Raw genomic sequence first — 12603 nt, 5'->3', positions numbered from 1 at the left:
GGGAAGACAGATTTTTGACTCAATATTAAATAGTTTCATGCATTTTATGAGCTGTGGCTTCCTGGATTAATCTCAAGGTTAAACATTTACTACAGGTGTACCACAGTAATGGTGCTTTGTGGCTAGTGGCAATAAAATTGCGGTTGAGGAGGAGAAGTTGCCCAGATAATAGAAGCAGCCAGATAAGTTGCCTGCCCTGAGACATTGCCTGTCCTCTGTGGATGTATTCATTCCAGGCTTTATATGAAGATAGGTGAGAGAGGGGATACAGCAGGGGACAGGCGGGGTTAGGGACACAGAATTATATGTTAAGGTCTTTCCTCAGCTGTACTCTGTCACTCAATGTATTTACTGTATTAATTGTCTTCAGCAAAAAGGTTGTATAAATGCAAAATACAAACAATGTATGGAAATAGCAGTCCCAGCAAATGTCTAGAAATGCACTGCTTTATTCTTAGAGCTTTCATGTACTTTAATGGCATCCCAGCTGGATGAGGTGATGCTGTTAGGGGAGGCTCATTAGCTGTTGTCCATGAACTTGGGTTCTTTGCCATTCCTTCAAAAGCTGTTTAGGGCTCTGAAAATTCCATTTTGGAGAGTTAGTAACTTGGTGTTATTTTCTTCTTGTGCTGTAGGATGCGAACAGAGAACCGTGTCTGGGTATGAGCTGAGGTTGCAAGGGTTGTCCTTGATGCTAAAACAGCCAGTAAAACCACAGTAATATCTACAAAGAGTTACAGACTTGATATACCTGAAGTAGTGCTTTGCCACTGCTAATGCTGCTCATCATGCAGCCCTCTAAGAGAGATTAGCAGGCAGCTGGCAACAAATGGGAGTGGTGAAAAAACAATATTTAGGAGAAGACAACTTCCTAAAGAAACTGAATGAGGAACCAGAGACAAAGAGTGAGATACAAATGCAATTTGACAGATGCCATGACAAGGACATCTCTGGCCATTCTGCTACAAAGGTTTTCACCCACCTCTGTTTTTACTTCCTTTAATAATAATACCTCATTGCCCTCTCTCTTAAAATAATGTCAAACTGGATCTCTGCTTTTACAACAAAACATGTTAGGACAGCATTTCAGAGCTCAACTTGTAATTACAAACCGAAGGAGACTCCCATAGATTCAAACAGTTACCAGCATAAGGTAAGATCCAAGGTTTCTGCCTGGTCTGATCGCTGTTTTGGAGCGAGCTTTGACCTCCTTTTTCTGAAGAAGGTATCTGTCTGTGCGCTTCAGAAAGGTGAGTCTTGCCGCAGCCAGTAGAGAAAGATAGGTAGAAAAAGGAAAGGAGGATGCCAGAGAGTGATGAAGAGTTACAAGTATGTAGGCTGAGGGAAAATATGTGAAAGTAAGAAACAGCACTGGATGAACAAGTCATCAKTACAGCAAATAGCTCTCAAAGATGTCTTTTGACCAGCTATCTGGGTATAAGCAGCTGCTGAAGTCAGTACATTCAACTAGCCATGTTGCTGTGGCAATTTTTATATATATAATAAACACAAATTACATTATTTTAAATTGTTGTCTTTTCCAGGTTTGCAGCATGCAGGAAATCCTGAGAAGTCTAACTGCATACTTGTAACTATTTTGCTGCTGAGAAGGGCCATCATATCCATTCTCCCAAGACTGAACTCGGTGGTAATTCTCTCTCCACACAGATACCAGAACTTGTTTCTTCAATATGTGCAATATGCATGAGCAGGACTAAACCAGGACAGTTTCCTGAATGTGGGATTCCAGAGAAGACATCATCTGTGGCTTCAGATAATTTTATTACCAAGACTGACTCTTTTGGCAGACACACGTTCGGAAGTACTGTGTTGCTTGGTTGATTGAAGCAYCCACTCTTACAAGGCTGCTCTGAAAGGCTGAGATGGCTCTGACTTCTCCAAAYTCTGCAGTAGGGAATTTGATACAAAGAGAAGAACTCGTGTTCCATAGTGAAAACTGTTGTCGTTTCCTCTCTGCAAACATCGTCAAAGTAGGTAAGTGAAAAGTTACGATTCTTTCATTTTATAACTTCATACTGATTTTTTTTTCTCACAGTTTATAGTATTGGAATTTCATATGGGACCTTTATGTTTCTGTAAGGTTATTTGCAGGAATTGGGCTTGCAAATTAGGAGGCTGAATTCCTTGAACCCTTTTTTTCTTTGTTTAGTTCATGAGATGAAGGAGGATTGGGTGGAGAATATCAAAGCCAAGTATCACTGCTGTGTGTTTTACCCGTTCCAGTAGTGTCCAGGGGTTGGTGGCATGTGTGAGGCTATAGTACCTGAATGGTGCCTTAATGGTCAGGAATGAAATGAAGTGCAGTTAGAGGGCAAAACCTGTACCAAGTCTGCAGAAGGTGTAATCTTACATTAAATGGTAAAGATTATCTGCTTCAGTCTCTCTTAGAGTTCCTCACATACACATTATCTGTAATGTTTTAGACTCAAAAAAACCCTACAAGAACAGAATGTAGAATGTAGTATGTAGAATTGTTATCATTTTCCCATCACACTTCCTTAGGGTGGAGGACTTTCATCATGGACTTCAGGTTTGTGGTGTTCAAGTTCAGCTGGTTGGATTTCTGTGTCAACACAATCCTGTGTTCACCTGATTATAGGAAAACTGCTAAGCAGCAGGAAGATTAAGGCACTTCACCTTGGAGTTGTAGTGTTCACGTTCAGATATGATTAAAAAACAACTTTTGTTTGATTTACAGTATTTTAAACCAAACCCTATATTACAAATGGAGAGAGAGATTAAAGAAGAAAAAGTTTCTAGGTGATTTTAAAAGAGAATTAGAATTAAATCCATGCTTTATATGCTGTTTTTCCTCCAAGTACTATTTTCTTTGTCAGTGTTCACAAGTGTCTAATGAATAGTGCTAAGAAACATTTTTCTGTAGCAGGAAGATGATGACTGTAGAGTTACCAGTTTTTCTCAGGACATGCTGGGCAGTGGAGTCTTCTTATGAACAATGGGAAGCTCACTTATACTTCACAGGCAATCATAAATATATGCAATGCAAATAGAACCCACACCTATTATGTGAATTAATTGTAGTTCTGTGATTAGGATCTTGATAATATTGTCTTCTGTGACCATAAATAATGACACTAATGTAGGAATATTTGCCACAGGGAAGTTCAGCAAATGGCACTATGGCTTCCTGTGGGTGACGCTTGTACAGTCGCCTATCAACTATCTGGCTATCGGCCAGGCTCCTGGCTGATAAGCACTAGTAAATGCTTTTAACTGTTTTCTTCTTTAATCTTTAATGGATATGTTTCAAAGGCAACCCTGGATACTGTGAGAAAGGAGAGGAATGTTTGCAGTAGAATGCAGCAGCTGTGAGGGCCACAAGAACAAGGAGCATTCGTGCTGTTTCTGCAGCAAAACTTCTTAAATGTTTTTAAACTGAGGATTTGTTTCATAGGGTGTAACTGGCAAAAATGTGTGGAGTGTTAACTGAAAATGATAGGAACTTTTGTTCTTTGAGTCTTTCAAGTACACCTTGACAATCCTTTAAGTTGACGGAATAGCTCTGATTTATAGTGCCTCGGGTTGTGGCACTTTGCCATGGAGGTTGTCTGAGCTGCGAGATTCAAAGCCCAAAGAACAAATGTTGCTGGTTATTGTCGGTCTTTTTTCAGTGGTGACAACTTGCTCAGGAAAATGAGCTCTTATCACAGGAAGATTTTGAGATCACCTGAAGCACAAAAGTGTATCTRTATTGACTGGAGATTGGGTAGGAGGAAGGCAGTTGTGTAACTGATGTCTGTGGCAGATGAACTTTTTGCTATAAGAAAAAGGGTTTGAAGGAGAAAGAGGTGGCTTGTTGCCTTAAAACTATTTAACCCCAAAGTTTGAGGACACAGGATATATTCTGTTGAAACTGACGACTAATGGTCAATTTATTACTGTGTGTATTCCCATATTTGTACAATCTCAAAGCAGACAATCCCTCATATTTAGGCTGCCCTTGCACAGCAATGCATTTTACCATTTTGGAGGTCGGTTTAGTTTCTGTGATAGCCCAGTGTTTGGGCTGGTATGTATTGTTCTACTAATGAATAAGATGACTTGTCTTCTATATACTTCTGTACATAAGGCTTTGTCAAGTGTGTGTAAATAGGACAGAGTGCAAAGAGATGGCAGGAATAGCTGGAGGGAGAAAATAGTGCCCGCATTGTATCCCGCGGCACCTCCAGCATTCCCCTGCGAGTGGGACTGAGCCCAAAAAAAAGCTGCTCCTCTGCAAAAAAATTCCTTTGCGGCTCTGTTCCCAACACCCATCGGAGTTTGTTCTTATCTGCTTCCATAATTAACTCTTTGTGCGGCTCGGATTGACCGTTGAGTAGAGCAGTGACAGCTTCTTCTCTTCACTTATTTCTCCTTCATGTGGTAATAACTGGGGAGCAATCTATGCTGAGGTGATAACGTTGTTGGACTGTTGCCTTGATTGCCTAACCTATGCTCTCAAATATGGTATTTCAGCTTTCTCCTTTGGGTGAGAAAGATCTGCAATTGTTATAAAACCATACAGTTACATACCCCTAAATTGATGGTTTGTTTTCCCACATATCACAGCTACTTATAATCTACTTTAGTATCATTCTTCTTAATCTTGGAGAGCTTGAAACTCTCGCCATTCCTCTGTGGTTTTCTGACTTGCTTGATCAACTGAGACAACGTTTTGCAAAACTTGTTGCTTTCTTTAGAAACAAATTTCCCCATTTCTGTGTAGGTTGCGTATGGATGAGGAATAAAATTCATTTATTACCATGTAAAAAGTAAATCTGGATGGAGTGTTGCCATTAAGTTTTATATAATTTTGCTTTATAGTAGGGATTTGACCTCATTACAGCATGCGGAAAGTCCAAAATCGAGGAAGTATAGGGCAAATTTAGCAATCCTCTATTTTTAAAATATGTTCTGGCATGTTTGGACTTGCTTTTGCCCTGTAACTGGACGGAAGAGTTGTCCTATGTGCAAAAAAGCAAACTGCTGTTTATTTAGGGGTGTTGAACACCACATTAGCTTGGAGACGTACGTAAGATGGCCTTTGACTTGTGCATCTGACTTAGTGCATGTCCCCCTGAGCAGTGCTGCTGGTGTGGGAACTTCTAACGTTGAAGTCTAGATAAAGAACAGATACCCAAGCAATATATGAATTGGCATGAACTGTCTGGAAGAAACACTAATTAAAGCTAGTTCATTGTGAAACTGCCTGTCTGCTGGGATGCAGGATGAGAATTGATGCTATGACTCTGCTGGTTTTGCAAGCATTAACAAGCATGCAAAAGGAAGGATGTTGCTTTGGATTTCTGTTGTTCTTGCTGCAGTTTGTTGAACGGGCTCTGGAAAGATGCATTGTTTCAGCACAAGCGTTTCCACTTAAGCACAGAAAGCTCCTTGATTTTTCTACTGCATAGACTGCGGATACTACAGAATCCTGAAGTTTCTGTAACTTCTGCTCCATTTGTTTTGATTGTAAGCAAGATCTGTATGCTCGTGCAACAGACAAGTTCCAGTTGTGTTTTGGCCTCGCTCTTACCAGTGCTGAAATGCAAATAATGATGCTTGACCTAAACAATTCAGAGATGAAATAATCATCACAAAATCGCTCAATGCCATCTGTGGGCACTGATGCAAGCTGCTTGAGAACTGTTCTGCAAAATACAGTCTACAAGACCCACCACCCAAAACGTCTGAACCCTAGAAGCTTGGTTATCTGGAAATACTGAGTTAGATGAGAATAAGTTCAGTAGGATGCATAGTCAGTGATCGATTCCCTCTCTTGCCAAAGGAAAAAAGGAAAAATGAAACCAAGCTGCTTCATGTAGAGATACAAATTTAGATAGTTTTCTTTAATTAAAAAAAAAAAAAGAGCATATCTTTTAAGATGAAGACCTGTTCAATCAGTGAAGCATCTGTTGTATAAGGCAAGAATTGTTTTAGCAGATTCATTATGTATCCTAGGTAACACACAGTTCCATTCACAGATGCCTGATCTAACTCTATGAGTGGGTGACATGCCAAAACTGAGGGAAAACATGCTATTAATGTTGTCAGGCTGGTGTTTTGAAATCCTAGAGAGCCTCAGGGTAAGGCTAGGAAAAAAGTTGGGCGATTTGTGTGTGTAAAGTGGGGATGGCAGTTGGCAATTTCCAAATTCTGCTACTTGCCTCTTGCAATAATCTTGGCAAGCTCAATTCTTTCTCTGTGCCTCTATTTTGATGACACTAAAATTGAGCTTAATAAGGGACTGTCCATGTCGTGGGCATCTTTATATATATGTGTGTGTGTGTGTGTATATATATATATTTGTGTGTGTGTGACAATTGTGTGGTGGAATAACTGCTGGTCCTCAGGGAATTTTGCATTACAAAAGATAATATTTGACTGTAACTTAGCACTAGAGGGCAGAGGTGCTCTTCATTTGTTCCGTATATCCATACATGACATATTCCATGCATGCTTTACATATCTGACAAAGGAAGGTTTAACAAGCCATGTGTTACGGAAAACACCAGGAGGATATTTAGCTCATTAGGCAGTCCATTTTTTTTAAAGGAAACTAGAGCAATCATTTTCTTAATGGTTGTTGAATTTCTCTTGCAGATTATTTCCCTAATCTTTATTTTTATCAATTTTAAGCAGATGTCACTCATCTCCTTCCTGTTGACTTGAAGGAGTAGATATTTGCTCCTTAAGAGTATTTATTGGGTAATAATAGTATTGGGTACTATTAACTATTACATACTGCACTGGGACTTTGAAGCCCTCTGGAGAATGAGAGTTGTACTACCATCCCAGAAAGAGCCTTAGAGAAGAGACTGAGAAAATCCCACTTTATTTCAGGCTCAGTGCAATATCTGAGAAGAACACTTCCAGTGGCACAGAGCTGTGTGGTCTGCAGAACCATTAACGGGTTTATTTTTATGTTGCTTGTGGAAGAAGCGACATTGTTTGTTGAGGCAAAGCCAGAGGCATGGTAAATTTTTGATGAGTCTCTGTTAAGGAAGGGCTTTTATAGTTGATCATGGCATAGGAACTGGATAACCTGATTCTTGCTTTGTCTGTGTCCTCTCCAACCTCCACCATGCCTCCTTCCTCAACAATTTCCCTGCCTTTCTGTTCCTCCTCTTATGTGTGTTGCTACGAGTAAAGATTATTTTGCTGGGAAGACTGTGCGGTGGGAAATGGCACATTTCAAGGCAAACAAACAGTGCTCTGTTTACATATACATTCCAGAGCTTGTTATAAGACTATTACTAACATGGTAACAGTCTAGGTTTGTGTGTATCACTATTGCCATCTTCTGGGTGAAACCACCACTACTCATCTAGCATCGAGAGCCCAGAATCTGTTTGCAAAAACCTGTGGGCAAGTCGTCTGTACAGATGGCCAACAACAGTGATTTCGCCGAGGGAAAAGATGCCCAGACCTCCAAGTTCTGGTATTCGCCACCACTGGTGCTACACAGGGCGTAGATATTGTCAGCCTTGCCAGTATGTCTTGTGCCCTGCTCTACATGCGTTTCGGAATGGCATGCTGAGCAGATAATGAAGATTTAATGAAGTGTTTTGTCTTCAACTAATACAGTGGAGAACAGGGTGTTTTACTTGAGGGAGAAGGAAGGATTCATGTGAACCTCTGAGATAAATTTACTGAGAACTTTATTCAGCTGCTATTTTGCATCTGTTTCATCTTTCCAGGATGCAGAATTGGGAAGTTTCTTGCAGCCTCAAAACCAGTTTTGTCAACACCGCTGTTGTTCCCAGAGCCATTGTACACAGCATTGCTTGAGGATTGTTACCTAAGGCTGCTGGTAGTTGCAAGGCGGAGTAAGAGCTCTTGGTGTGTGAGGGTATGCTGTAACCCGGAGGTTGTGTTTCTTTATAGTTTTGTTCTTAGAAACTAAAGAAATAGGGAAAACCAGTGTTCAGTCATATACCTAGAATACGTGCAGTGTGTTTAGTGGGAGTAAGCAGAATTCTGCTTCCACTGGATAGTGCTGGAGCAATCAAAACCCAGGTCTTTATATGAGAGAAGACTCTTCCTGATAGTCTCTTAGCCTGTGCCTTTGTCAAAGATAAAGGAAAAAAAGGGGGGAAAAAAAGTTCTACTCTATGTATATTATCTGTGGGAAGTTGTTAAGATATGGTCATTAGATGTGAATAAAACTGACAATCCCAGTTGGCAGAAAGATACAGATCTTGTAATCAACGTAAATGACAGCTGAGTCTTTCCTGTGCACATTTTCTCACACATGAACTATTTGTCTGCAGATAGTTCTGGTAAATTAAATCCTGTAAAAGTCACTGAATGAAGATGCAGCCAAGCTATTTTTAGCCATTGTATTTTGCAGAGGCTATTGTCTGACTTTGATTTGCATTTACAATTTGGTATTTGGCTTTTTAAGATATAATCCTTACCCGTGCTGTTACGGGAAACGTGTTTGGCTTTAGATACCACTCGCATCTCAAAAAGTTTAAGTGCTGGTCTACAAGCAGGAGTTTTCATTTATCTCTGTATCAGAATTTTGTTTGTCAATTAGAACTGAAGCAAAATACTTCATTAAAGAGAGAGGAATACTTGGTTTCTTGAGAGAAATAACAACTTTCTGACTGAAGGTCTCCAGGACCAGATCACAGTGTTTTTCTACTGCACGTAACTAAGATGAACTGCTTTATAGGTGGTGGTTGCTCAGTCCTAGACGGATCCAGGATTCATCAGTTGCATAATTGGTTATACAGCAACAGACTGAGGATTTTGAATCCTAGTTGTATATATCTGATGATCTCAGAGAAGAAAAAAACAACACGAGGTGGATCTATGTAGTCCGTGGGAAGACATCGCTGTTCTGTATTGGACATCTTGTGCTCTGCACGAAGGGTGATATGCAAGTGATTTCACATTTTCATTGAGGCAATGGGTTAGTTTTCCTTGCAAATAATCTGGTTTTGTTATTTTGACTATTCCAAATTAGTGGTTTTAAATACTCTGCTACTTTTGCTTATGCAAACTTTGAATCTCTAGACATAGAATTTTGAGTAGTGGTCAGTGACTTATGATCATAGGCAGGTTAGTTCATGGCATTTCTGATCCATAATTGCTTTGGCACAATTGAAAAGGGGCATTCCCTATAGGCAGAATGAAGTCATGCCTGTGGTGGTGTGTGATTGTAGGTCCTTGTTAAAATTCATCTGCTTCTTCTCTCCACTGTTTAGAAGAAAGAAGTATTAAATGGCTGTCATAAAGATTGCCTGTTACCCTGGAAGAGATGATACAGAAGTGTCAGCTGATACTGAAGATGCCAGGGAGGAGATGACAGTCAATGAAGAGTTAATCTTTCCAGCAAAAAGTAATTTATATAAAAATCCTATCCTTTCTCTCTCCCTCGCTCCCTCCAGTGTTGTCTGCAGCAGAGGCTCTTGTACCACCGCAAAACTGACAATGATTCCTCAGTGACTGAGCTAATAAATGAGATGAAATTTCAACTGCCTCCTAGAACAAACAGAAAAGAGACTCGAGGAAGAGGGAGCAAGACAGAGGGAACATGCCGAGTGTATTTATATACTCGGCATTGAGAAAAAATCTGATTTCTAGGAGACAATGGATTTAGGAAGCCTACCGCAGAAGCACAGTAGGTAGATTTATTCTTTCTACCATGTACTTCAGAATTTTAGCCAGAGGATGATCTGTGCTTTTGCTTTGGGGCACAGTTGCTCTTTAGTTGTACTCTGATAGCATCTGATTACTCTCCCTTTTTTTCTCACTTGTCCAGAGATATTAATTTAGCTGTTCGTGACCCTGTTACTTTAGAGAATGTAGGGTTTTTTTTATCTGATCAGTTCAGTCATTCAAAATCTCTTTTACCTCTAAATAGGCATTCTTTATTAATTGTGACCATAGTATCCAGATGAATAAGACCGTTAAGGAGCACGGAATTTCTTTAATTTATTAGAAACAAAATATATACTGCTTCAAGATTGTAATGATAAAGAGATACAGCAAATCATAGTTCTCCCACATTTGTTTGCTTCAGAGCAGTTTCATTAGCTATAATAATCTTATTTAAGTGTACCTTGGAAACTTTATGGATGGAAGAAACAAAGGTTGTTTTTTATTTTTTTTAAATAACACCCCATGCAGTGTGATACAGTCTACACATCATTTCTGAATGGCATTAATGATTGCTATCTGAATAGAGTTCTTTACGTTAAATGGCAAGCAGAGCTCAGCAGTGCCTGCATTCTTTTAGTGATGATACAGTTCTGCTCTTGTAGATAATACTCATTGGTTTTGATTATCTAGTCACTCTTATCTTTGACTGGTACGTGATTCATTTAAGCTGTGTTTAAATATTAAATTTATTTGCCAGTGGTACATTTTTGTGGTTCTGTATATGCATTTGTCATTTATATTATATATAGTTTAGTATTTGTATAAAGGATCCTATTTGTATAAAGGATGACATTACATGTATCTATTCTTTTTGAAGGTCTATCTATCACATCTTTAGTGGTGGTTGTAAAATGTCAGGTGTACTGTGCGATGAGCCATTTTGAGTAGATAATTAGTCATGGAAATGATAACAAGTAAATTAGAGCTATCACATGGAATACATCTAATTGGTAGGAGCACCTGCAGGCATTCAGGCACCGGAAAATGTTCGGTCCTCAGAAAACAGGGAATGGGGGAATCGGAGATTATTCCAAGCTTTGTCAGGCATGTACTCGTGTGTCTTGCCAGATGTAGTGCTACCTTCCCCTTCTTTGTGCCCAGAGAAGCAGAGTGGTTTTGTAGATTTATTTTCAGGGACATTTCTCTTCTCTCTACAGGACTTATATAAGTTGCTCCAGTCTTTTAGCATGCATCGGCCACGGGACTATTGAAATGTCCAGGAATATTTAAATGCTTATTGAATCACCAGCTTGATTCCCCAGGGTGATTTTTTTAATGGTGCAAACACTAAAGTGGTTGATTTGTGTTCCTTGGAGAGGTAGGATAAGGATAAATCCTGTATTTTCTGCGTTGTATGAGAGCCRTGATGTCCCTTAAATACAGGTCTGATARYAGAGTGGTTTTGCCACTCAGTATCAGCTGAGAATCTACTTAGAGTACTTGACTGTCTGACTTCGAACCTGTTTTTATGTCCAGGTAGGTTGACTGGTACTACTGTGTGTAAGGGATTGCAGTTTGCTTCTTGGTAAAGATTATAAACTGATTTCAATAGGTTAAGCTATGTAAACTTCCATGTGAATCAGAGCAAATAAATTGGAGCTAATAAAAACTAGAGGTATGAGAGTTGTGGATTCAGTGCTAAGAGTGAGCGCTTTGGCAATATTCTGGAACAAACCAGCCTTCACTGGCATGCTTTGTGTGTCTAATATTCATAACTCAAGCAGTGGGCTATGCCCTTCTAAAGAGTGAAACACCTGCAGGCATCTAGGCAGCCCCTGCGAGCCCTGGGCAGCCCGTGGCTGTGCCGTGCTCGGGCACCGCAGTACTTGCGGCATTGGCACCCGAACGGAATAAAGCTGGGCTTTCCTTCTCTCTGAGAACCCAGACAAGTAGTGGGTTCTGCTTTATTAATCTAGATTTGTTCATTGTGGTTAAATCAGTAACACAAACAAGTTGAGCATGTTCTCTTGCCTTTTTTTTTTTTCTTTAGATTTTTCCAAACTAAGAGGTAGAAGAGGGATGGGAGGCTTCCCAAATTCCCTCCCGTTTTTAAATATTCAAAGTTCACAAGTTTTCTTTTCTCATGATAAGCCTTCTCCCTAAGGGTGTGATGTAGCGTGATGCTGTTTGGTTTTGTTGCGTCTGGCAAAATGCTTGACGAGGGGTGGGCTCTCCCCTCGATGCATCCCGGTGGGAAACAATTCCTGTAGCGTGGATGTGATAGTTGGTAGGGCTTGGTCGGTTCTCTGAAGATTCTTGACAAAAGAAGTTTTACAAGGACATAAAATACAAAGGAAATGAAACTTTAATGCATTTGTGTGAAGAAGGAAAAAATCATTGTGTGCTTGATGTTGGTACAAGATTTAAAAAGCTACCTCAAGATTCGATATTTGTAGAACACATTAGAAATTGTTGTACTAGTGTACTGTCTAGAAGAACTCATTGTAGACAGCATAATCACTTAAGATGGATGAGAATGAACCTCATTTCTCTTTATTCACACCATTAGGCTGCTTCCTTCAGCCTTTGGTCTGTTAGGCAAATCTTGGCTCAGTCTAACACACTTTAATTGGATGTTCAGGGCTCAGACCCCAGAGGTGTTTTACGCTGAGCTGTGCAACTGAACCTAGTATAGAGACCTTTGCTTTTTTCCCTTTACAAAGTTACTGTTTTGCAAATGCATTTTAGGCAGATTCTTTTACCTGAAGCAGCAGTAAAAATCTCTGCATAACAGAAACTGTGAATTATGTGCACAAGTGTTTATAAAATTTATGCTGCCTTGTAATAAGCCACTAAGACTAGCGGGAAGTTTGTTAATGATTTTACTAGAGGCAGCTCTGTGCTTAATTGGGCTAGATGAACATTGTCAAGGACTGTCCCCATCTTAGAAACTTTCTTTTAAGATCATTG

The 12603-nt window shown here is 39.8% G+C and overlaps 1 protein-coding gene across 1 annotated transcript in view; it reads left to right on the top strand.

The window, feature by feature from the left end:
* Positions 1-12603, top strand: part of PLCH2 (phospholipase C eta 2) — a 68416-nt gene that overhangs the window by 7070 nt on the left and 48743 nt on the right. The window contains exon 3 of the mRNA XM_026051016.1: positions 1545-1995. Coding sequence (XP_025906801.1) covers positions 1884-1995 — 112 coding nt within the window. The 5' untranslated portion in view covers positions 1545-1883. The remainder of the gene's footprint in view (positions 1-1544; positions 1996-12603) is intronic.

This window comes from Nothoprocta perdicaria, unplaced genomic scaffold (assembly GCF_003342845.1).
Source record: "Nothoprocta perdicaria isolate Ctin4 unplaced genomic scaffold, notPer1 scaffold_72, whole genome shotgun sequence".
In the NCBI taxonomy this organism is placed as follows: Eukaryota; Metazoa; Chordata; class Aves; order Tinamiformes; family Tinamidae; genus Nothoprocta; species Nothoprocta perdicaria.
This window is presented reverse-complemented; position numbering and strand designations above follow the sequence as displayed.